This window comes from Mycteria americana, chromosome 16, assembly GCF_035582795.1.
Source record: "Mycteria americana isolate JAX WOST 10 ecotype Jacksonville Zoo and Gardens chromosome 16, USCA_MyAme_1.0, whole genome shotgun sequence".
Taxonomy (NCBI): Eukaryota; Metazoa; Chordata; class Aves; order Ciconiiformes; family Ciconiidae; genus Mycteria; species Mycteria americana.
In genome coordinates this window covers 13,499,598-13,521,653 of record NC_134380.1, presented here as the reverse complement: position 1 = coordinate 13,521,653, position 22,056 = coordinate 13,499,598, and the positions used below count along the sequence as shown (strand labels likewise).

The window sequence follows — 22,056 nt, the reverse complement described above, 5'->3', positions numbered from 1 at the left end:
GTTATCTGATGATCATCAAGCAATGCCTAAACTGCAGTGAAACTGAGGTAATGGTATGGGCAAAGCTAGGATTTGAAAATCTGATTATTTCCCCAAACCTGCTCTCCAAGAGAAAGCACCAGAAAACACTAGATCTAGGCTTTGGATCTAGCAGCCCCATAATCAGTGTGCACCAGTAAGATTCACAGTTGAAACAGAGGGCCTAGAACTGCACAGTGATTATTTTTTTTTTAATGTTTTCTGATAGTATAATGTAACTGTGCAATAAGATAAATCTCAGTTTAGGTGTAAATTAAAATGCTTTTCTGTGGGCTGGCAGGACTTCCAGTCTCCCCATTGAAAATACAGTGGCTAGTCGCTGTGCCTTAGGTCAGACATAGCGAGCTGTGGGCGTGTGACTGTTGGACCTGCAGGTTCCCAAAATGTTGATTTTCTTATTCTCAGGCTGGAGTTGGTGCAGTCAAGGTTCGCTCTTGTTTTGGGGTTTGTATGTCTTTTGGAGGCGATGGGGGAATTGTGGTGTTCTGCTTTGTTTTTGTAGAGGAAGCACAGCAGTGAAGTATAAATCTTATAAGAAAGAAACAAAGTAAAAGGAACGTAATTCACATGCAAGAGTCTCGTGTCCAGGGATACCTAAATCCTTTCCCTCTTTTTTGATCTTTAGAGGGTCACCTCCAACCACTAGTACAAGCAGCTCCAGCCTGACAAATGACGTGACAAAACAGCCAGTCAGTCGGGACATCCCATCTGTAAGACCTGCCAATGTCGGCAACATGGGGGTTCAGTATACTCCCCACTCCCACCAGTTCCCCAGGACAAGAAAAATGTTTGACAAAGGGCCAGAACAGGTAAAGACACTTGCCTTTCAGATCTGACTGCTTCCCTGCTCCACTGGCTTTTGTTACGCATTCTGTTCTTTGTGGTTTATTTCTACGTATCTCTTGTTTGCTTCTAGCTACTACTAACTCCAGATTGGCTTCTGCTAACCAGTAAAATAAAAATTGATTGATTTTTTTTCTTCAGGACAAATTTTGTTTTATAGCTTTTGATAGGGCATTATTCACTTCTGCTACTAAGAAGTGTTTAATCAGAGTTGGTTGCTTATTCTTTCGTAAACATTTGTCTGCCTGAGTGATGATGCAGAGTCAGATCTGTGACCCTCAGATGCTTTTTCTCCAACCTCAGCAAAGCAGGGACCAAGGAGGAAAAAGGGGACATTCCTCTTCCTTTAACGTACAAACTGGCATTCCTCTCGAGAGACTGATAGGTGCTTCTGCACCGGAATATTCACCTTCTTTCCACCACCCCGTACGCACTCCACGCTTGGCAGCCCCTCTTTGCTGTGCACAAGGGAGGATGTGAGCCCAGCCTATTGCTAGGAAGACCAAAGCTCGTTACAGGTCGCCCTGCTGGAAGAGAGCTGATCAGTTAAGTGCTGGGAGGACCTCTGGGAGGAACGGCAGCGACTCCTCTTTTCGGCATGCAAGCAAGCCAACAGGGGTTTTGCATACGTTTTAGCATTCTAAAGACAGTCATCAGGTACTGGGCATTTTTCCATTTACAGAAGCGTGAAGGACTGATGTGGTGCCAAGTAGAGCAACCAGTCAGATTTTAGTATGCACAAAGGATTCTGAATGTCACCTTCAGATGACTTCAGATGAGTCACGTCGGATGAATACGGTTGAGTCCAAGCACACTTGGACATGCTTGTGGCCGTCACCTGAAGATGGAGACTATTACTTATGAGTGGTCAGTGTTCTTCAGGATTCGGGTGTCTGGCGATAGTTCTGTGTCTACCTCTTCCTCTACTTCAGCGCATTTCCAGGATTTTTCTGGTGCTGGCTCCATGGATGGGAGGAAACTGTGAAGGCAGCAGGTGTGCTCCGCTGTCTGTGATAATGCACAGAGCGTGATGGGGGAGGACGTTGACCCTCCCTTTCTCCCTCCTGGTCCTATAAAAAGGAAGGATTCTCCCATCTGAAGCGGTGAGGTGTGTGCATTGCAGTCCACAGGACAAGAGGACGGCACAGCATTTGGATGTTCTGACTACTGAGAAGTAACTGCTCTTCGCTTAAATTGGCATTTCTGCCTTTCTTTAATGAGCGATCTCACAGAAGCTACCGGCGGTGGAGAGTCCATTCTTCTGTGTGATTACGAAAAAAAAATGTTGAAGCCTTAGCGGGAACACCTTCACTTCTCATGGGGATGGCAGCACTAGCCTGGATCATATTTCTGAAAAAATGGATGAAACCTGGTTGAGTGGAGTGGTCTTTCCGTTTTCTTTTTGGATGTCTTGTGCTTCGTAAGAGATACTCGATGCGTACATGCCTTGGTCTGAAGCCGTGTCTGGCTGCGCTTTATCCTGAATCATCTTCACTGCTCCGCTGTCTCTCGTGCCAGATGCTTGGGAGACGATGAGAAAACTCATCCTGGGACTTCATTTTGATGATACACTGATGCTTCAGCCCTGATTCATACGGTAGCCTGATTATGTCTTGTGCTGTGCAGATGAGGGAATTTGCGCATTTCCAAAGAGTTAATGTAATGACAGCGATCTTAAAGCTAGATGTAAAAAACTTCATATCCTTGGCAATGTGTTTGAGGTTTTTTCTGCCCGGTGATGTGTTGAAGGCAATGGGGGTGTTACTGTGTATGCATCTTGCTCGCGTGAATGGGAGGGACACGGGTTAACATCCTGTTCTCTTTCTGGACAGACTACTGACGATGCCGATGATACCGTTGGACACAAAAGTTTCATTTCGGCCACAGTGCAGACGGGGTTTTGTGACTGGAGTGCGAAGTATTTTGCTCAGCCAGTCATGAAGGTAATACTTCGTTATCTCTGTGCATGCTTGCTGAATCGCGGCACTGCAGCTCTTGAAAAGCGCTGGTGTCCTGAGCGCAGGCTAGCGGCTTTCTCTGTTCTTTTTGCCTTCCTTTTCCTTCAGTCTGGGGAGGGAAAGGAATGGACTTTACTTGCGTCGTGCTGCTCTGGGGAGCTGCGTGACCACTGTACTTGTAAAGTAAGAGGGAAGAAATCGTGAGAGGGAGGAGAAGAATTAGGGTCAGACGAGACAGTGGTCTACTACTAGGGAAAGAACCCAGAACAAAAGCCCTGCGCCCATGGGGCACGTTCAAGACAGAATGTAAAAATGAGGAGAGGTTCTGTAGTCGGTCCGGATCCACCAGTTTTGCGCACTTGCAGTTTGCATTGCAGAGTTATTTCATTGTAAGTGTTGTGCTTGTCTGTATATTTAAAATGTATTAAAGTAAAAATGAATTCATTTTTTATATTAAAAAGTGGAGTGAGGAAGGCCCTTTATTCCAGAAAGGGCTGCGAGAGGCTGGAGAAGGAGAGGTGCTGTTTTCTTTCTGGCTGTCACGGTGCTAAAACAAGCAGGTAAATGGTGGCGGCTGCCGCCCCGAGTGAAGCCCACGTAATCCCCGTGGCAGCAGCGCGTACCCTCTGCTTGACTCTGTTCCCTGGTGTGACTTCTGAGCTGTGCTCTGCTTACGGGCACCCTGGGTAGACGCCTTTAACTTAAAAAGGAGAAAGCGATAGTGGCTGGACGTCCGCATGACTGCCTGGGGGAAACTTTGGAAACATCGTTGTTGTTTTTTAAAGTTAAAAAAAAAGTTCTATTATGGCAAAGAATGAGGGTGGTAATGGCAAATCTCCATTGAGGTGTCTTTAGAAGTGAGTGTGTTCTGGTAACGAAGTTGGTTTTATGTGAAGTGAGAGGTACGCTGAGGCCTTGTTCTAGGAAAAAAAAACCAGAGCTCTTAAGAGATGGGCAAAGATGGTCAGTGACTGGAAAGAGAAACTGTTAAATTCCCAGAATCTTTTAGCCAAAGATCAGGTTTCAATTTTAAGTATGAAATAAGAACAAGCAGTAAATCTCGCCTTATTATAAGCAAGCACGGTAAGGCGAGCCTCCAGGTACCTTGGGAGTCAAGCAGCACAAAGTGTAACAGAACTTGCAGGTTCATTTCTTGGAGGTATTGCAATTTCTGTGAATAATAATGCACAGTCTGTATTAATGCCATTACCTGAGCAACTCCACAACGGATGTTTATATGCAACCCCTGATATTTAAATCTTAATAATGAAGAAATTATACATTTTATGCGCTCTCTCATCAAAGAATTGCCACTGAGCCATCCGTCACCGCTCCTTCCACTCTTCAGGCATGTTAAATTGTTGGTGATGAGGTGAGGTAATGGCCCCCAAGTTTAAGGATATCAGAAAACTAGTTACATGGCAGCCAGTTTCTGTGTAGCTTTGATTTCTTTAGAGAATCACCAGGAGGAAAGACTAGATGGTGAAGTGATTGCCTGACACTTCCTCAGCTCCTAGTGAAATTAACTTTCTTCTGATATCATTAGCAGAATAATTCATTAGGACATTCGTCTGGCCTGTGGGGCTTGGTTGCTTGGTCAAGCCTTAAACCAGGGTTTTCTCTCATCAAGATGAGTTTCGGTGTCTTGATTCAAGTCCAGAAGAGAGTACAGGAGGAGGAGGAGGATGTTTCATCTCTTAGTTCTTATTAAAAACATTTGTCTACTTTCTAAGGAAAGCTTTTTCCCAGTGAAGAGGGGTGTCTTTATTAATAAAATAAATCATGGTAGACAGCCAATCAAAGGCAGGTCCAGCGTGTAGATGGGGGGCTGTGTGTGTGTGTATGGGTTTCGTACTTCGTGTGCATAAAGTAAATTACTTTAGGGGAGGAAAGAAAAAATATGGAGCATTCCTGTGCTAATTCATAGAAGCCAGGGAGGGGGAGTCATGGAAATTGAGGGCTCCCCCGCACCCCGGTGAGCCCCAGAGCGTTCAGTGTCTCACCATGAGAATTAAGGTGCGGCAGACTTACCCCCCGGTGCGTCCCACGTGTGCACTGGGCTGTCTCTTCAGCTTTTACTAGCGTAGCAGGAGTAGTAGCGGGTATGACAGCGACGGTTCTTTTAATAATTTCCTAAGTGTTTTCATTTGGAAATACTCACTGACCGGGGTTGACTTTTCTGAGCACGGACTGTCCTCAACAGCGATGTTTTAGGTAAAATTTGAGCAAGACAAAACTGTGTTTTCTAATAAAACAAGGAGGAGAATTGATTTCCCCATTACTTCTGTAAAGCAGCTTTAAAAGGCCAAGCAGAGGGTTTCTGCAGAAAAACTTGCATGTTACGCTGTACTAACAGGGAATTATATGTATCTTTGTAATTGGAGTGGGTGGTGTGCGTGCAAGGGACGGGGAGAAGTCCCTCTACGAGAACTTTCTTCGGTGTCTCCCGATTGCTGCTTGTGTAATCAGGCAGGACTGGCCGTCCAGTAACTCGGGTGCTGGCTGGGTTCCTGCAGCGTGCTCCTTTCCTGGAATCGCTGTTCCTGCAGCAACAAGCAACAAACAGCCCTGGCTGGTGGCTGCTGTCTTTTGGGAACTTCAGCCTCATGAAAAAGGCAAAGAGCAAAGTCTACCGAGTCCTGATGGAGAAAGATGACACTGATGTTTAATTCCAATACTTCATTTGGAGATGCAGCCTACCATCATAAACGGGGAAAGACAAGACAACTATTCCTGTAATGAATAAACATAAAATGACTGTGAGTGCATCTTAGTCATATTTAATTTATGAATTTAGTTTTGCTTCATAGACCTTGCTCTGAGAATGCTTTCAGTGGAAAGATTGAGGGATTAATTTCCAGTGTAAATCACTGGCTCAGTTTCAAGCCATCGTACCGAATTTGATTTATTGATTATCTAATCAAATAAATGGAGAAAGAAAATACCGCATTGTGAATTCTCAGTGTGCCGGGAAAAACAGATACGTACCCTAGCTCTGATCTCTACAAAAGACTTTCCTCTTCCTGAAAACTCTTGTGGCAAAAGGCTGTTCTGCTAACCCCAGGCGGTCTTGGACTGAGAGGCACAGGAAAGCCTGGTTGCCAGCTGTCAGGAAGCCCTGAGTCAAGGAGAGCGGGAGCCAGCATCTGTTATTTCCAGGACTGGCAGAACATGCAGGCAGGAGCTGGTAAGGATCCTGGAAGGTGAGAATTACATAAGAAATCCTTCCTGATAAATCCCTGCCTTAACTTCAGCACTGTGTCTTGGCCGTTGTTCAAAGTCCTGGTAGAGAAGTGAGCCTTCCGTGCAATTGCTGCAGTAACGTTAACCAGGGAAAAACTCTATTTACTACTGGAGCCGTCTGCTGAATCTTCCCTGCTCCCCTCCAAACGCCGACTTCCATGTCGAGAGGGAGAGACAAAGTGTTAAAGGAGAAAAACTTCGTTGGCTTTCAAATGACACTGCTTGGTGGGAGGTTTCAGAATCGTAATTGGTTTCTGTCAGAGATGTTAGGAATCGGTGGCCTGTCGTGATCCTCTTCATGCAGCACTGTTTGTGACTCCCACGTACCTCCGGGAGCTCTGCTTGGAGGAGAGCTGAGCAACAGCCAAAACCGGGCTGTTGTTTACTAAAATGACTTTCTGATGCTTAAATGGGAGCTGGCTGGGCAGGAGACAAAGACATGAATGATGAGCCTAAATAGTTAGTTCTTTTGAATAATAATTTCCGGTTTTCCAGCCAGCAGCAGCTGGGCTAGAGGTCACGACTCTCTGCTACGCGCCCGTCCTGACGTACTCCCGTGCTTGTTGGTCGCCAGAATTTCCCTCGTGATATGTTCTGTGGGGTTCATACTTCCATAGGTTATTGCACCTCCTGACAAGATCATCCATGCAGCTCTGTTCCGCAGGCGGATGGGCATGGGAGGAAAGGATTGCATTTTTCCTGCATGCTCTGCCTCTTTCTGCTCAGTCAGTCAAAACCTTGCCTGTTTAGCAAAGGTACGCTAATTGCCTGTGTCATGCTTAACTGAACTAGTATAGAGCGTCTCTGCTAGTTTACACTTATTTGTAACACTTTAAGGATAAGTTGAGTTCAACAGAGTTTATTTCATTAAGGGTATTGTACATTTACTCTCTGATAACACTTTGGAAGGACCCACAGGGATTTTTCTGCATTATTCTTGCAGTTTTTCTTCTCTCAAAGCTCCGTGACCTTCCTACAGTATCGCAGAATCGTGCCAGGTTTCTTTCTATGTCGGCTCAGGCCCCGTTACTTTCTCTTTTTAACTTGCCTGTTCACCAAATTCCAACCAGCATCGATCAGCTTAATGATGACACTGGGACTGGTGAGACCCAGAGTCTGGATCAGAAGTGGAACCTGAAGTAAGTATCTAGCGCTCAGCGAGTATATTTTGGGCATTTTCAGCTGTGATCCCAGCTGGACCTGGGGGAAGCTCTTGGACACACACAGATCCTAGCGGGAGCATCTTTGCAGGAACCTCCCTTACCAATTCCAAGGTGATGACATCCCCCGTCTGCAGAGCCTTTGGCACAGGGAATATGGTTGGTTGAGTCAACTGTACCAAAGCCAAGACTTTAACATATGCCCTTAGTGTTCTCCTACCGCAAGGAGCTGGATTGCATCGATGGATATAACTCCTTCACAACATAGCCATCCTCTGGGCGAGCGTCTGGGACTCCCCTTCGCTCACGTCTTCAGAGGAAGACGAGGAAGACGAAGATGGCAAACGGATGATTGTGGAAGCAGAGGCCGCCCTAGAGCATATGTGCATTGCAGGTGCTGCAGGAAGATGCCCGGGCACCCAAAGTAGAACAGGCCAGGTAAAGACATCATCCGTTCTTGGCTGTTCTGGGGGAGGAAGGGCTTTTGCTGGGGATGGTGTCCGGCTTTCAGGTTTGTCACATTCAAGCAGCACACCAGCAGTGCAGATGCAAACAGGAGAACCGAAACAAAAAGCGACTGATAGATAGGACTCCATGCAGGAAAATGGAGGCAGAGCCCTTCTCTCCCCTCATCAGTTGATGCCTTACTGGTGCAGTGGATCTCAGTAACGTGCTGGGGATCTGAGGTAGTGAAATAATCTCTCCCTAATGTTTTCCTGGTATATCAAGAGAGTCAGCTTTGACTGCTGCCCTGCCCCGGGGTGCAGGGTACCTGCGGGAGGGAGCTGTGTGCAGTAGCAGAGACAGGGTATGTTTGGTTTCTATGAAAAGCACTTTTGCTGACCTGGCGTAGCACAGATCACTGTTATATCACCCAGCACAAGTGTTGTCTCCAGAACGGTCAAAGCAATCGGAGAGCACATCTAACAAGACATAGAAGGATTTTGTCATTGTCGATTCTGTCCAGACAGCAGAGAGGAAAGCCTTAAGTAGCAGGCAGTAAAGATGCCTTTACTCTCTACCTAAGGAAATGATAATAACCATTTTCATTCCTTTTTTTTAAGGACCTGCAGATGAATGCAGGACTCAAGGATGCAGCAGAATGCTACAGTTGAAAGGACAGTAAACGTGCTCCAGAGACCGTGCAAAAAGAAGACGAGGTTTCAGTGAGGAGAAAGGACGTGCAGTGGGTGTGTGAATACTCACGGGGTGGAGCTGGCCCTGCCTGCAGGCAGCCTCGAAAGGAGGAGGTGCGGGAACCAGCACGGGTGGACAGAGACGAGCACCTGCATCCTCCGCGCCTCGGAAAGCGCGCTGCAGCAGCCCGCTCTCTGTGAGCACAGTTCCCATCAGAGAGCTTGGCCTCCACGCCGCAGCCTCTCGGGGATGTCCGCTGATGGGTCAGCGGTACCGCGCAAGCAGCGCGTAGTTGCACACCGTTTTGAAGGGATCTGTATGGGCGTTTTCAAAAATAAATGCTTTGGCGTTGTTGGGGAGGAGGAGTTGTGCTCTTTTTACAATAAAATCTTGCGCTCTGGCTGCATTCGTCGTGCAGGTCTTCACATGCATTTCTGAAAGGATCTCAGGTGCGTGTGGGCTTTGGGTTGTTAGTGGTTGGACCTTTGATGGTTGGGCATTTGGCGGTTTATTGTCTCCAAAGCAATCAACATACACAGTTTCAACCTAACAAGCGGTATTGGAGGTTTCTCACAAGCCAGCCTGCCAGAACTTCCCCAGAGATTTGTCATCCCATCGGTGACAAGCTATAGGTGGTGCTGGCCATACTTCTGTCTTGGTTTCTTGCTCGGGCCCTTTTGCCATCTGCTCCTCCGCTTGCAGGTGGTGTGCGGGACACACCAGGCAAGTGGGGTTTTGAACGGAAAGACCAGTTCTGCCACCCAAACCCATTCACTGCTGTTCAGCAGTGGCCAAGGCAGAAGCCGTCCTAGCGAGCCTGGGAGGAGGGGCAGTCGCTGCGTAGCATGGGCGGAGGGCTGTTTGCTGGTCTCGATGAGCTCGGTGGGACTGCACTGGCCCGCGTACGTGCCGTTTTGCATCGCTGTTCCTCTTGACTGGCAGAGTATTTCACCCTACAGTCACTTGCCCTAAGCGTACTTCCCGCCGTGTCGGAGGCTTCTCTTGCCACGTGCGGTCTAGTGGTGCTGTGGCGTCTAGGGACCGTACCCTGAGAGATCTCGCTATAGGAAGAATCTTTATTACCGGTATCAGATGATAAAAACAACCGCCTGCTCAGCCTCCTTGGAAGAGTTGTTATTTTTCTTCAGACCTGAAAAAGCCCAGCAGCTCCTTTAATCTGATATTCTTTTATCTGCTGGAATGACGAGTGCTTTGCTCAACTGCGTAACCGCGTATTTCTTGGTCCTAAACTGTAAAAGCTGCTGAGTGCCTGTAGGAGAACGTACCATTCTGCTCGTTCCCTTCTCTTCCCCTGGCCTTTTAGCTCTTACTTTAATTTATTCCCAGAGAAGCTGGATTTTCATTAAGGTGTAGGTGTAATCTCTCTGCTCTCAAATCTCCTTTGATGTATTTTATCTTAGGTTTGTTTATTGCTTTACATTATTGGTCATTTGTCATTGCCTTTGTAATAGATGTTGTATTCTTGAAAAATTGAAATACTAGTGCTTTTTTTTTTTTTTGGCAGGAGGAAAGGTGGAGGGCAAGTTTCTTATTTTTTATTTATTTTGAAGAAGCAGAAATTCAGCTTAGTAATAGTTGTTTTCCAAGGTATAGTGCATTTTCAAGACAGTATATGTAATAGTGACAGACAATTTAAGTACTTTCTCATTCAGGGGAAAAAAGTGCATTTGTGGGAAATGGGGAAGGAGCGAAAGGACTTTATCTTTTATGTCTCCTTTCTCCCAGGCTTCCTCCTTTGGGAACAGCCATCGTTTTGTTCATCAAAAGAAGCTAGATTAGAGTCCTGTACCACAGCTCCTTAACTGATCCAAGGGTGTTTCTAGAGCAGTCTAGTCTTGGATAATTTTTTTAAGCAGTAAATAAAAGACACATCATATGTAACTCCTGCAGTAGTTTTGGGGATGAGACCGTATGAGTTTGTTCCTTTGATCCTGTACTTTGACTAAGGGTACGAATACCCGTGATCTCTGCCGGTGAGGAGCAGCACCTTGACTTACCAGATCCCTGGCAGGAGCTGCCGGTAGCGCTGGTGCAGAATCCCCAACTGGCCTTCTGGCTGGAGGACAGATTTTGCAGGAAAACCATGGCAGTGTGCCGAAGCCTGGAGCTCTGGGGTGTGAATAAATATAATAAAGTAGGTAGAGTGGCTGTATACTGCTCCAGGGCCTCTCTCCAATTTCAGGTGGAACTCTGTGTGTAATCAAACCAAGATGACACGGGGACATGATTTTCTTGAAACCAATTCTGGTATGGGAAAGTAAAACAGTTGCCATTACTGGTAAATGTGATGTTGGTAACTTGAGCATCTCAGGGATTCGAAAATAATGTAATGCCTTTTTTGGCCTGCAGTCATCTATTAGCAATGAAAGAAAGATTCTAATGTGTTCTGAGCTTTCTGTCTGTATCAAAGCTGTGCTCTCTCTTTAATCTCAGGATTGCTACACGATGCTTTCCAGCTGAAAAGCGTTAGGCAGAGTAATCTGTATTGCACTGAAACGGGGCTCGCGTTGTTTAGGGAGGGACGGAGTTAGGGTGGCTGCGCGTGCAGTAGAAAGAGGTTCCTTACCAGCCCCTCGCGTGTGCTACAGCGACAGGTGATTTGAATGTGCACGGCTCTTCAGAAACCCCACGTCATCCGCTTTGGAGAAGTGCCTACAATTTAGACAAAACAAAATACAGGACAGCAAAAGGAAAGGGGAAGAGATGAGAGAGAATGGGGAAGATTTAGATCAGAAAGATGCTAAAGTATTTAATAACGTAAGGTCCCATGAGCTCCTCCATTTACTGCCGCTGAAGCTGGGGACCCTAAAGAATTTATGGCTTAGTATGACGTGCATGTGTGAGTGTGTGTTGCAAAGGTAATTCACAGAGTTTTGATGGTTACTGTTGTTTTGTATTGTGAATACGCTGATGTACTGAAAGATCCCAGAAGAGCATGACTTGGAGAGCCAGATTCGCAAGGAGAGAGAGTGGCGGTTTCTGCGCAATGCTCGTGTCAGGAAGCAAGCCCAGAAGATCATCCAGAAGGGTGAGTGATTTCCCTCTTGCCCACGCCGCAGGCAGCTTCCTTGAGCTCCGAGCACTGCACTTAGTCAGGATGCTGAGCTGTAAAACCCCCAATTAATAATGACCCCATGCCGACCCACAAACTTGAAAGGGGCCTGTGCTCTCTCCCGCCTGCAGGCGAGGCGATGCTGCGGTAGGGTGTTCCGCTAATAGTCGCTCACCTTTCCGTTCTCAGCTGCTGGTTTTGTTCGCCAGATCGGGGAGGGGACCGCTTTAGATGTCAAATGTCTGCCTTCCCCTTTGAAAACTTAACTACAGCGCCGTCTTAGAAAATTACGTGGTCGATCACAAGTGGAGTGCTCAGCCAGAGCGTAGCACCAGGCTGGCTAACCTGTCGAGCCCCGCGCGGGGGTGGAGGAGCCTAAGAGTAATGACTTCTTTGAAGGAGGAGAGAGCTTGCCACGAGAGCAGGCTTCCCCACTTATAAGAATTGACAGAGCATCCGATTTTCAATGCAAGCGTTGGCTCCCGAGCCCGCTCGGCTGACGGGCAGCAGCGGAGCTCTTCAGCCGTGTACCCGATCGCAGCCGGCACCTCCACAAGAGCCAGAGCAGTCGGCGTGAAATCGATAATTCAGAGGCCCTTAACAGATGGTATTGATTTACCATTTGGGCTTTTCCTCCCTGTCCTGTAAAGTTTGGATGGATACTGTATGTTAAGTTTTTAAAGGGATAGAAGGCAGAGTGTTGTAGGATAAACTTCAGAGCTGCAGTCTGGCTAAGAAGGCTCAGGCAGTGTTTGACGTGTGTCAGACGCCGTTTGGACGGCCGCTCATGGCAAACCAGCCCTGCCGAGCTGCTGGATGGGTCCTCCGGATGCTCAGAAGACATCCCAGCCATGTCTTTCACGTTCCCTGCTCTGCTGAATTCTGTAAATGATTGCTCGCTCCTTATATCCCATTATATTTTTAATACTTGTATGTATGGCTTTATGTGTGCTTACACGTTTCCCTCTAACGTGCCTCAGGTTCGTGTTTCATTAGCGCGTACTCTCCAAAAAGCTGATATTGCTTTTATTTATGACTCTTTATGCCTCTACGAGGCAGCGGTTGGGCTAGAATTCTTATAGCGCAGGAATTTATTCGAATACAGCAGAACCCAATGAAGCGCCCTGAGGAATTTGCGTACTTACGTTATTCCTGCTCGCGTGCCTTGAACAGGAGAGGCTGGCGAGTGGCATTTATGGGAGCTCTTCTCACGCATCCTCCCGGCAGCATTCCCGGGGGCAGAGCCCTACACGTGGGGGCTGTTCCTCTCCTGGGCTGCTCGCTGAGGCACACGGAGTGGGAAATAATGATTTGCTGAATGAAGAACTGCCCAAGGCTCAGGCTCCTGCGTGTACCTCATTGTCTGGAGGTTTGCTGGGCTCGAGTCAGTACAATGGGTAGCTTAACGTCATGAAACTGCAGAGTATCATAAACCAGAGTAATATAGAAATGAAACTGGAGCCCAGGAGATGGCTTGGGAGATCTTTTTGAATACAAAGAAGGGGATTTTTCACGCTTGCCTGAAGAAGTTAAATCTTTTTCTAAACAGTGTTCATATTTGGTTGCTTGACCTGAGCGACTAAAACGCCAGTATTCATTAAAAAAAAAAAGAAAATCTGAAATATTAAGAAGAATTAAAATAGACTTACAATCTTTTAATGAAAATTAGATTAAATGGATGCATTCTAAAGCAAACTAGAACTGAGTAAACGTCTCTTGGGCTTATGTTTTGTATGATGAATTCATACTGTGCCAAAAGATTGCAGTGTCAGGGGTACCAAAACTGTTTGTGAATAGCAAACTGTTCTAAAGAAAAGATGGGAAAGGTCTTTAACCGTCATTTTAATGTCTCTGTGGAAAATACATTTTTTCATTTGCAAATTAACCTAAAATTTAAAAGAACTGAACAGGAAAGTTAAATAAATAATCCACAAACTGAAAAGAAATACTGTATTTTAAGTTGAAAAAAAGTGTTTCACTTTTTTTATTTTGAAAAAATGATGTTAATTTTTCTATCAAACTGGTATTTCTCTGGGCTTGGTAGTGCTTGCTTGCTGTGTTCTCTTCAGTTACCAAAGTCAAGGGCCCCCTGATTTGTCTCCACGACGTTTAGTTTGTACCTTAAGACGCGAGACAATCGGCGTGGAGGAGTCGGGGCTGTCGGGTAACTGGGATCTGAGAAGGCTCTTGAAGGAGGAAAGTGTTGAGGGGTCTGTTGGTGAGAACTGGGAGGGGAGGAGGAGGAGAGAGGTGGCACGTGGCGCTGGGAAGCTGGGGGGGTCCGAGCCCCGTCCCTTGGGCCGGACGTTCCCGGGCACTGAGCCGTGGCTGCCTCCTGTCCCCCCGCAGGGATCTCCCGGCTGGATGATCAGATCTTCCTCAACAGGAACCCAGGTGTCCCCTCCGTGGTGAAGTTCCACCCGTTCACGCCCTGCATCGCCGTAGCCGACAAAGACAGCATCTGGTAAGAGTTTCCCTGGGTCTCTAGAGCGCTTGCTGCCCTGCCGCCGTGGAGCACATGCGGATAGGTTCGGGGCGGCACGTCAGAGAGCGTGTATGGATTATTGCGGGGTAGCGCTGCCATACGTTGTTCCTTTTCTTTTCCCCGCTCCCCTCCGTGGCCATCCTTCCCTCTTTCAAGCAGGGAGAGGGGGCAGAGTCCTCCCAGAGTTCAGTGCCAGAGTTGTAAGCATTGCACCGAGTCCTTTTCTACCGGAGGTGCTGGGTTAGAGGGCTGCGAGTGAATCCTGAGAGATTTATAATAGTTACTTACAATTGGGCTTTTATCCTATTTATTTCGCAGAAGGTTGACGTATGTTATTAATAAAATTATGCTGAACACCAAAGGAGAAAAACAAATTGAATTGGTATCCAATGTATATAATTTTTAGTTTTGCTGTGATGAGTAGATCTCTTTATAGCTTGCACAAAGAACCAAGAACTGACTTGATATTTTTTCCTCCCCCAGTTTTTGGGACTGGGAGAAAGGGGAAAAGCTGGACTATTTCCACAACGGCAACCCTCGATACACCAGGATCACAGCAATGGAGTACCTGAATGGACAGGACTGCTCCTTGCTGCTGACTGCCACAGGTAAATAACAAATTTTCCCACGTATGAGGGCAGGAGTGGGGGACCTTTACAGAATTCAAGTCCATGTGAGCTGTTCTGGACCTCTTGCTCTCCCCTCTATGAATTTGGACCAAGCTGACCCTTCCCCTCCCCTGTGGCTGGCCTGCCTGGTCTCAGCTGAGGAGGCATTTCCAGGATCAAACCTGAAAGTTGTTTCTGGCACTACTGAAATCTCTTTACTGCTTAAGTAGGTGCTGCAGAGGTTTTCAGGTGACTAACAAAGCAAACACTTGCTGAAACCACTTCCAATCACAGCTTTATTTGTTACACCATTCTGAGTCTTCACCTATCATTGCAAGTTCATGGCAACCTCCTCCTATACAATATCTCGGGCAACGTGATTTTAGTTGGTTAAAAGCTGCTGTCCAGAGCTGAAAAGGAAATCGTGCTGCAACCAAAGTGTGAGAAATCAAACTCTTTTACTTGTGCTGTTTTAAGTCTAGAGCAGGCAGAGCTTATTTAAGCACTAAACTTCTCAAATAGTTCTGAGTTTCTAGTCCGTATATCTCACCCAGGGGAAACGGTTCCCTAGAATGCCCTGTTGCATCACGTAAGGTAGCATGAAGAGCTCTTTCCCATTCATTGGTCTGTAAAGCTGTGAGTAAGATCTGCTTCTCTCCCAAGGAACCATTCTAAACCTGTCAGTCTAAGTGTTTTCAATAGCTTTTCAAACTTCATGCTGAAATGTACAGGTTGGGTATAATTAAGAGAGGTGGAAGAGGAGCTGAGAGGGCCTTTAGGACATTTTCCTTTCAATTTATTGATTCTCAGCACAAAAGTTTCACAGATGGGGAACAAATTGAAAAAATACACGATGTTCTTGAAAGATTTGCTGCTGATGGGCTGGGCGTTGATTCAGCTTCTTCTGTGGGGTTGTATTTTGTATTTAGTAGGGTACTTTTGTGGCTCTCAGCACCAATAGCAAGGATGACAGAGACGAATCCTGGAGAAAATGAATGGGTCAAAGAAGTGGAGCGACATCTAATGTCAGGTGTTATTCAAGGGAAGGAGAAAAGCTCTTCCAGAACAGTTCCCAGTAGAGCAATGCTTTGGGTTTCATGGATGTAAGATTAGAGAGGAAAAACAACTCTGATAAAAAGGATTAAGTTCAAGTGACACACTTAGTTTGGGAGTTTGTATGACTACAGTTCCGCTTCTCTTCTTCCTTTGTTGTGCACAAGTAATTATGAATTGCATCAGCAGTGATGTTGCATGGCGTTCTCTTTTTCTGTGCTCCCCAAGATGATGGTGCCATCAGAGTGTGGAAGAACTTTGCAGACCTGGAAAAGAACCCAGAGATGGTAACTGCCTGGCAGGGGCTCTCAGACATGCTGCCAACTACACGAGGTGGGTTCCTACTAAGTTTTGTTGGGGGGCAGGGGGTAAAAATAATTTGCGACGGTAGGGTTTTTTCTAGGGATGGGGAAAATAAAATGGGTTTCTCAACTTCAGCCGTCAGTAACACCCTTGTTCAACAGTCTCTGCCTTCTGGAATGGCCTTTTGCCAGGCCTTGGTGAGGAATTACTGTTCCAGTTCTCGCAAAACAAACCATCAAAACCGAAAGCCCAACACAGCAACCTCACACACACACTGCAGAACAACCAGAGCAGCCTCTGGCTGGGGAGCAGAAGGGTACAAAGTCCTTGTCCTTGACAAGCTTCACAGCAGCCGTCTTGCCCAAGCGTTCCTCTTAACTGTGTTCCTAAGGAGAGAACTGTAGAACAACGGTGGAACTGGGCGCTGCCCTGCTCCGTGCTCGGTGTGGCAGGAGGTTTTTCTTCCCCTTTGGGTGGGAGGTAGCTCACGTATTGCCTCTTTCCTCCTAACGGACTGCTCAGCCTTTGCACAGCTTTGCATGTTGCACCTGTGACCTCCTTTAGCCTGAGCTCAAATTTTGGCAATTATTCTTCACTGTTTATTGTGGGTCAGGAGGTGGCAAGAGAATATGCAATCTAAATCTGACGCGTGCAGAAGGACAGCACAGTTAGACATTGACCTGCTTTGAGTGTTAGAAAAGTTGGATAGAAAAAGATTTAAAAAGGAGCGCTGGCATCCAGCCATAGCCAGGATGAAGCCAGAACACCGCTTTGAATAACCCTGAAGTCTGTTTTAGGACATTAAAGGAGGTGGACCTTTCGTCCTTCTGAGACCTGGTGATATAGTAACGCTCTAATGGTGCTTCTCTGCCACTTAAATATTTTTAATCAAGGCTACAAGTTTTTCTAAATGTGCGGTAGTTCAATCAGCACTTGTGGGATTGATGCAGGAATTGCTGGGTGAGGCTCTCTGGCTTGTGCTGTGCAGGAGGTCAGATGAGATGACCGTCATAATTCATCCTGACCTTAAAATCTGACAGTTCTCATTTCTGAGCTTATGTGGTTCATCACAGGAGCCTGACACTGCTCTTTTAGCTATTCATTGGATTTTACTAGTGCTGCCTTGTCGAGCTCCTATCTGTTATGTTTTCTTTAACACCTCACAGTTCGTCTCTGGTGTTTTAGGAGGGAGGAACTGTATTTGAGGTAACTTTAGGCTCTGTGCCTCGCTGCGGTATGTGCACAAAACTGATTATAAGCTGCTGGAAGTTTGCAGCATACTGTGCAAATTGCCATGGTCAAAACCTGCTCTTTGCAGAGATGTCAATAAAAGCAGGAGGAAAACAGTGGTAATGCACCGAGTGGCGAAAGGCCTGGATCTCCTTAGGCGGAGAGGAAAGTGTCCAGTAGTCATCTCAAGTTGCCCTTTGTAGCGTCATTCGGTTGGTTTCTATTTCTTTCTTGTCAACGCCAGCTTTCCTGAAGGATGTTGGTTAATGTTTACCGTCCCTGGATTCAGGAACTTGCTTCACTGGTGCTGGTAACGGACTCACCCAAACAACGGGGAATTCCCCCCGACCGCTCTGATCATCGGCTTCTTGCTGCATCATCAGTCGTGTTCAGGGAGGACGCTGACAACTGTCGACTGAACTCCTTCAGGCTCATCCCATTTTCCTGCCTTCCTTTCTACGTGCACCTTACCGAGGCATAGCATTTGCTGATTGTACCTTGCTCTCTACAGGCCTTTAACACAGCAGAAAGGATTGATAGCATCGATGTTTGACATGGCAAAATAGATTAAGAGCTGAGGCAAGAGCTGATTTAGCTATAAGAGTTGAATGGTTACGCTTGCCAAAACAGGAGTGTTGAAACTTAAGCCTGTTCTCTTTAAGATTTGGTTTTTTCCCCTTTTCTTTCCAGCATAGTCTTAGGAAGTCTGGGTCCTGTTTTCTTTGCCTTTCACCTTCGGAGCCATAGAATTAGGTTCGGAAGAAGAGAAGGACAGATTTCTTTGTGGAGAGAGAAATAAACGTAGTCACTTCAAAAGAGCTATGCGGATCAAGTCCCCTTGGAAAATGAGACTCTTGAACAGTTCTTTTGCTGCTCAGACCATAGTTGTGGTCCAGCACTGGCTCGTAAAGCTGAAGATGGATCTTTGAAGCTGCAGAGCTCAGGAGTTTTACTGGAGTTTGTTTGCTCCTACTATTGATTTCCTTCTCTCCTCTCCCACCCTTTTCCCCTGTGCCATACTCATTTCTGAATTTAATAGCTTTCTTGACAGCAACCAGGATACTGACTTTTCTAGGCAGTTTTCCCACTTATAAAAGCAGAGAGAAATATGTAATACCTAAATACAACCTCTGGAAGCTTGAAAAGCATCCCCGGGTTGTCCGAGCAATGGGAGGTCAACAATAACATGCTCAGGGGCTGCCTGAGAGGGGGGAGCAGACCAGAGGGAGGCACAGAACTTAAACTTCTACGCTCTGTAGAGGACTGGTTTGTGGCGTGCAGCCCGAGGTAAGAGAGACGAGCTGGTACAGCCAGGTTAGTGTGCTAAACCTGGCCCCAGTTCACTGCACTTAATAGTTGACTTGAGACTCAGGGGAGGTGAGTCTTAATTTAAACGCTGGCAAACTACTGTGTGGGCACCCTCTTTTTTCTGTATAAGATTTTTTTTTTTTTAATTTTGATCTTGTTTAAATCTGCACTCATGATGCACCAGGAAAGTCTCTTTAGGTCAAAATCAGGGTGTTTAAAGCAGCATTGGTACCAGGTGCTCTAGCATAAGGCAGTGACTGGGAATCTCCAGCATGAGAGATGGAGGGAGCTGAGAAGAAGCGAAACGCCTGTTGTTAATAGCCTGGTGTTTCAAAAGATGTAGGAAAAAACCAAGCATTTTCTAGTGAGCAGCGTAGGAAGAACATAAACCTGACGTGCTCCGAAGCTGTAATTTCACGGCAGGAGACTTAGGGAATTCTGGCAATGTCTATAGAAAAGGGTGTTTGAAGGCTGCCGTTGGGTGAGCGGTGCGAGCTCGCGGAGCAGCGCAGAGACCCATCGCCTGGTGTCTGCGCGAGAGCTCGGTTTGGAGCCGCTCTGGATGTGCGCTGCGGGGCAGGCTGGCTCGCACAGCTCTCGGGCTGGCTCTTACAACAAGTGGCCATGCTCGTGCTTCCGAGCAAAACTGCCGTGTTTTGTATTGTCTCTTTGTGACAAAGGGAAACAAGCCACGATCCTCTGGTCGGAATGGCTTTGCCCTTTAAAGCATTACAGTTCTGGAATTTGGAAAAAATACAGAAGCGTAACCAGCTGCTTCACCGTGACCAGACGCCGTCTGCTCAGCCGTTCCCTCCCCAGCTCCTCGGGTGCTGTCGCAGGTGCCTGCGTTGTTTTCCCTTCTCCAGTTCAGCAAAGAGAACCAGTATATCACTTCTAAAGGGGAGCCAGGGGAGGACCGAAGGGCTCAGCCCGGTCTCTTCCTGAATACCTGGAGCTCCCTGTGCAAGATTTTCCAGGCTGGTCCCAAGGTGCCTCTCGCTTCCCTGTTCCCTGCCGTGCTGCAGTGCTCTCTGATTGCCTGATGGCTAGAAACTAGTCTGTGTCCGTGGCTAGCTTAAGGGTTGTTTAAATGGAGCACCCAGGAGTTGTTTGCACTCTGGGCGTGCTGGTCAGCTATCCCCTGAAGCACGGGGCAGAGGAGTCCCCGGGACAGCGGCACTCGCTGCGGGGAGCCCAGACCTTCCGTGGCAGAAGCCTCGTGTTCTGTGCTTGAGTTATTTGGATTTCTGTCTGTCGCTTCCTGATGCGTTTTGCTTCAGAACAGGGACCAGATCATGCAAAGGATAGTCTCCTTGTTCAAGAAGAAATGTCAAATCTGTGCTGTTGTCAGCCAGCCAGAATACTCACTTCACACGTGACAAGCGCCACTGTTGATGGTTTCCCGGGGAATGCTGTGACTGAACTAGTGCCTGCTCTCTGGATGGAGGCATGTGCTGCTCTCGGTGCTTCTGCTTCTCTTTTATGTTCTTTCCTTTAATTTGAGTTGCTTTTTCTAATCCTTTTTTAAGATTTATTTTTGCTCTGGCTGACCAACTTACCCTTAGCATCAACCCCTTAATCCCTGTCTTCTCACAGGTCTGGCCCGAAGGGTTTCAATCTATCTTGACAGAAGTAAACAGGGAGGTGAGTGCTTTCTTTCCTGTTACCTACGATCAGCTGGGGTGGGAAGGACCTCCTCGTCTGGCTTCGGGTTGGTTGACTGGTTGGTTGGTTGGCGGTTTTGGCATTGTTTGAATGACTGCTGGGTCCTTGTGGTTCCTGGAAAGCTTTGCTGCTTCTACCTCTCCCATGCCTTGCCTTGTGTCTGTGTCCGTAACAGCGGGGAGAAATGCAGGGAGGGCGTCTGTGCTCTCTCGGTGAGCGTAGCCAGCCGCTGGGAAGCGGGCACCTTCATGCCATACTCTGAGCTTTCTGCAGTGAGCGGAGGTTCGGGTGGGATGTATGAGACTCGCTTTCCAGGAAAATTTCAAAGCATCCGTGGACAAAAGGGTTTGAATGACAGGTTCCAAACATGAACCACCGTTACGCTAATGTGGATTTTACTGGGGTTTATTTGTAATACGCTTTTGCTATAAAGACCATGTGAAAAGGAGAAGCTGATGAATCTTTCCCAGGTGGCTTAGAATAGTGGACTTCTGGCAAGGATATGCCTAATAAATTTTACAAACTCTGTTCTTTCACATGGAAGGAAGGTAAACGAACTCCCCAGCCTCCATCTGCAGAAGCTGGGACTGTTCGGTGTCTGCTCTGGAGCCTGGCCCCCTCCTCTGCTGCCGAGGTCTTCGGGGAAACAGATGGCTAACGTGTCAGGGCATCTTTCTGTGTATGCACGTCCATGAACGCTAATGTTGACGTAGTCATCTTGGGTTATTCATCAATTATTAATATTTGCTGAGTGATAAAAACTCAAAAACCCACCGGCAAACGGAAAGGCTAAAATTAGCGAGACTTGGCTGCGGGGAATTCCCCGCTCAGTACACCGGGCATCCCAACAGTTTAAGGAAATACCAGCCACTCCCTCGCTGGATCGATACTGCTGATGCCAAGCAATCGCACTCTGTCCCAAGCACACAAATAATTGTGAATCAATAAAAATCATTCACCAGCATTTTCCGGCCAGGCGTTCTCCTAGTGAAAAATGCAGCAAAAGGATTCCTTCTCTCCCACTGAAGAAGTCTTGAAAATGTATGAGATTAGCTCTTTGCTTGACAGAAAAATACATCAGCAATATTTAGATAAAATGTACTAGTTTTGTCACTAAAGCGCAGAAAATCTGTTCTCGTTGCATAGGCTTCTGTGAGGAATTTTTACCGAGAAAAAGGTGGGTGCTGGTTTTAGGCAGGAATCCCTGGGCACTGCTCTATTGCAGATCAGCGTTAAGTTAGAGAGAAAGACCAATGGCTTAATGGTCCAGGTCGTATCAGGCCACTGCGCAAGTCAGCCCAGGAATCCCTGAAGTTCGTGTGAGCACGGAGCAAAGTCTGCAGCCGCACGTTCGGCATCGTGAAGGCAGCTGAGCTAGCGGGCGTCTCGAGGTGCGTTAGCGTGACCCTCTGCCCAGGCTGCTTCACCTCCCGCTCCCTCAGAGCTCTCTCGGGGCGTCTCAGCACGCCGCTGCGTTACCTCCCTCCGGCATAACCGAGTGTGCGATACGCAGAAGGAGACGGTGTTAACAAGAGAATATACATCTGACCCGTGCCCGCCTCTATCCATCGCTGCCTCGTGGGGGTTGTTGGTGCTGATGTGTAAACAGCCATAATCTCTCTTACCTCGAGAAAATATATACTGATGCCAAGCAAGAAAAAATAAGCACATACTTGCCAGTTCCCTGCTTCCTTCCTGCTCTCCTGGGGCTTCCGAAACAAAGTGAAAGACGTCAAATACCTGCTCTGCAGAAAAACAGGACCTTGTCCTCTGGAGGCTCTGCTCTGCTTTGGATACTGCTGACTCTTCTGGCCGTCAGTCAGCAATCCAGGTGGGAGAGGGTGGAGAGGCGGCCTCGGGGCCGCCTTAGAAATAAAAGTTAGCAGCTTTTGGGAGGGAAGTTTCACGGGGAGCTGCAGGCTCTTGAGCGGCGCGGGGCAGCCTGCGACAG

The 22,056-nt window shown here is 47.2% G+C and overlaps 1 protein-coding gene across 5 annotated transcripts in view; it reads left to right on the top strand.

The window, feature by feature from the left end:
* RPTOR (regulatory associated protein of MTOR complex 1) overlaps window positions 1–22,056 on the top strand; it is a 164,022-nt gene that overhangs the window by 124,887 nt on the left and 17,079 nt on the right. For 3 of the 5 annotated variants that reach the window (XM_075518484.1, XM_075518479.1, XM_075518482.1), the window contains 7 exons: window positions 665–848; window positions 2,715–2,825; window positions 11,324–11,429; window positions 13,803–13,917; window positions 14,422–14,546; window positions 15,828–15,932; window positions 20,037–20,084. In XM_075518484.1, coding sequence (XP_075374599.1) covers window positions 665–848; window positions 2,715–2,825; window positions 11,324–11,429; window positions 13,803–13,917; window positions 14,422–14,546; window positions 15,828–15,932; window positions 20,037–20,084 — 794 coding nt within the window. The remainder of the gene's footprint in view (window positions 1–664; window positions 849–2,714; window positions 2,826–11,323; window positions 11,430–13,802; window positions 13,918–14,421; window positions 14,547–15,827; window positions 15,933–20,036; window positions 20,085–22,056) is intronic. The other 2 variants (XM_075518480.1, XM_075518483.1) reach the window with 1 other exon arrangement.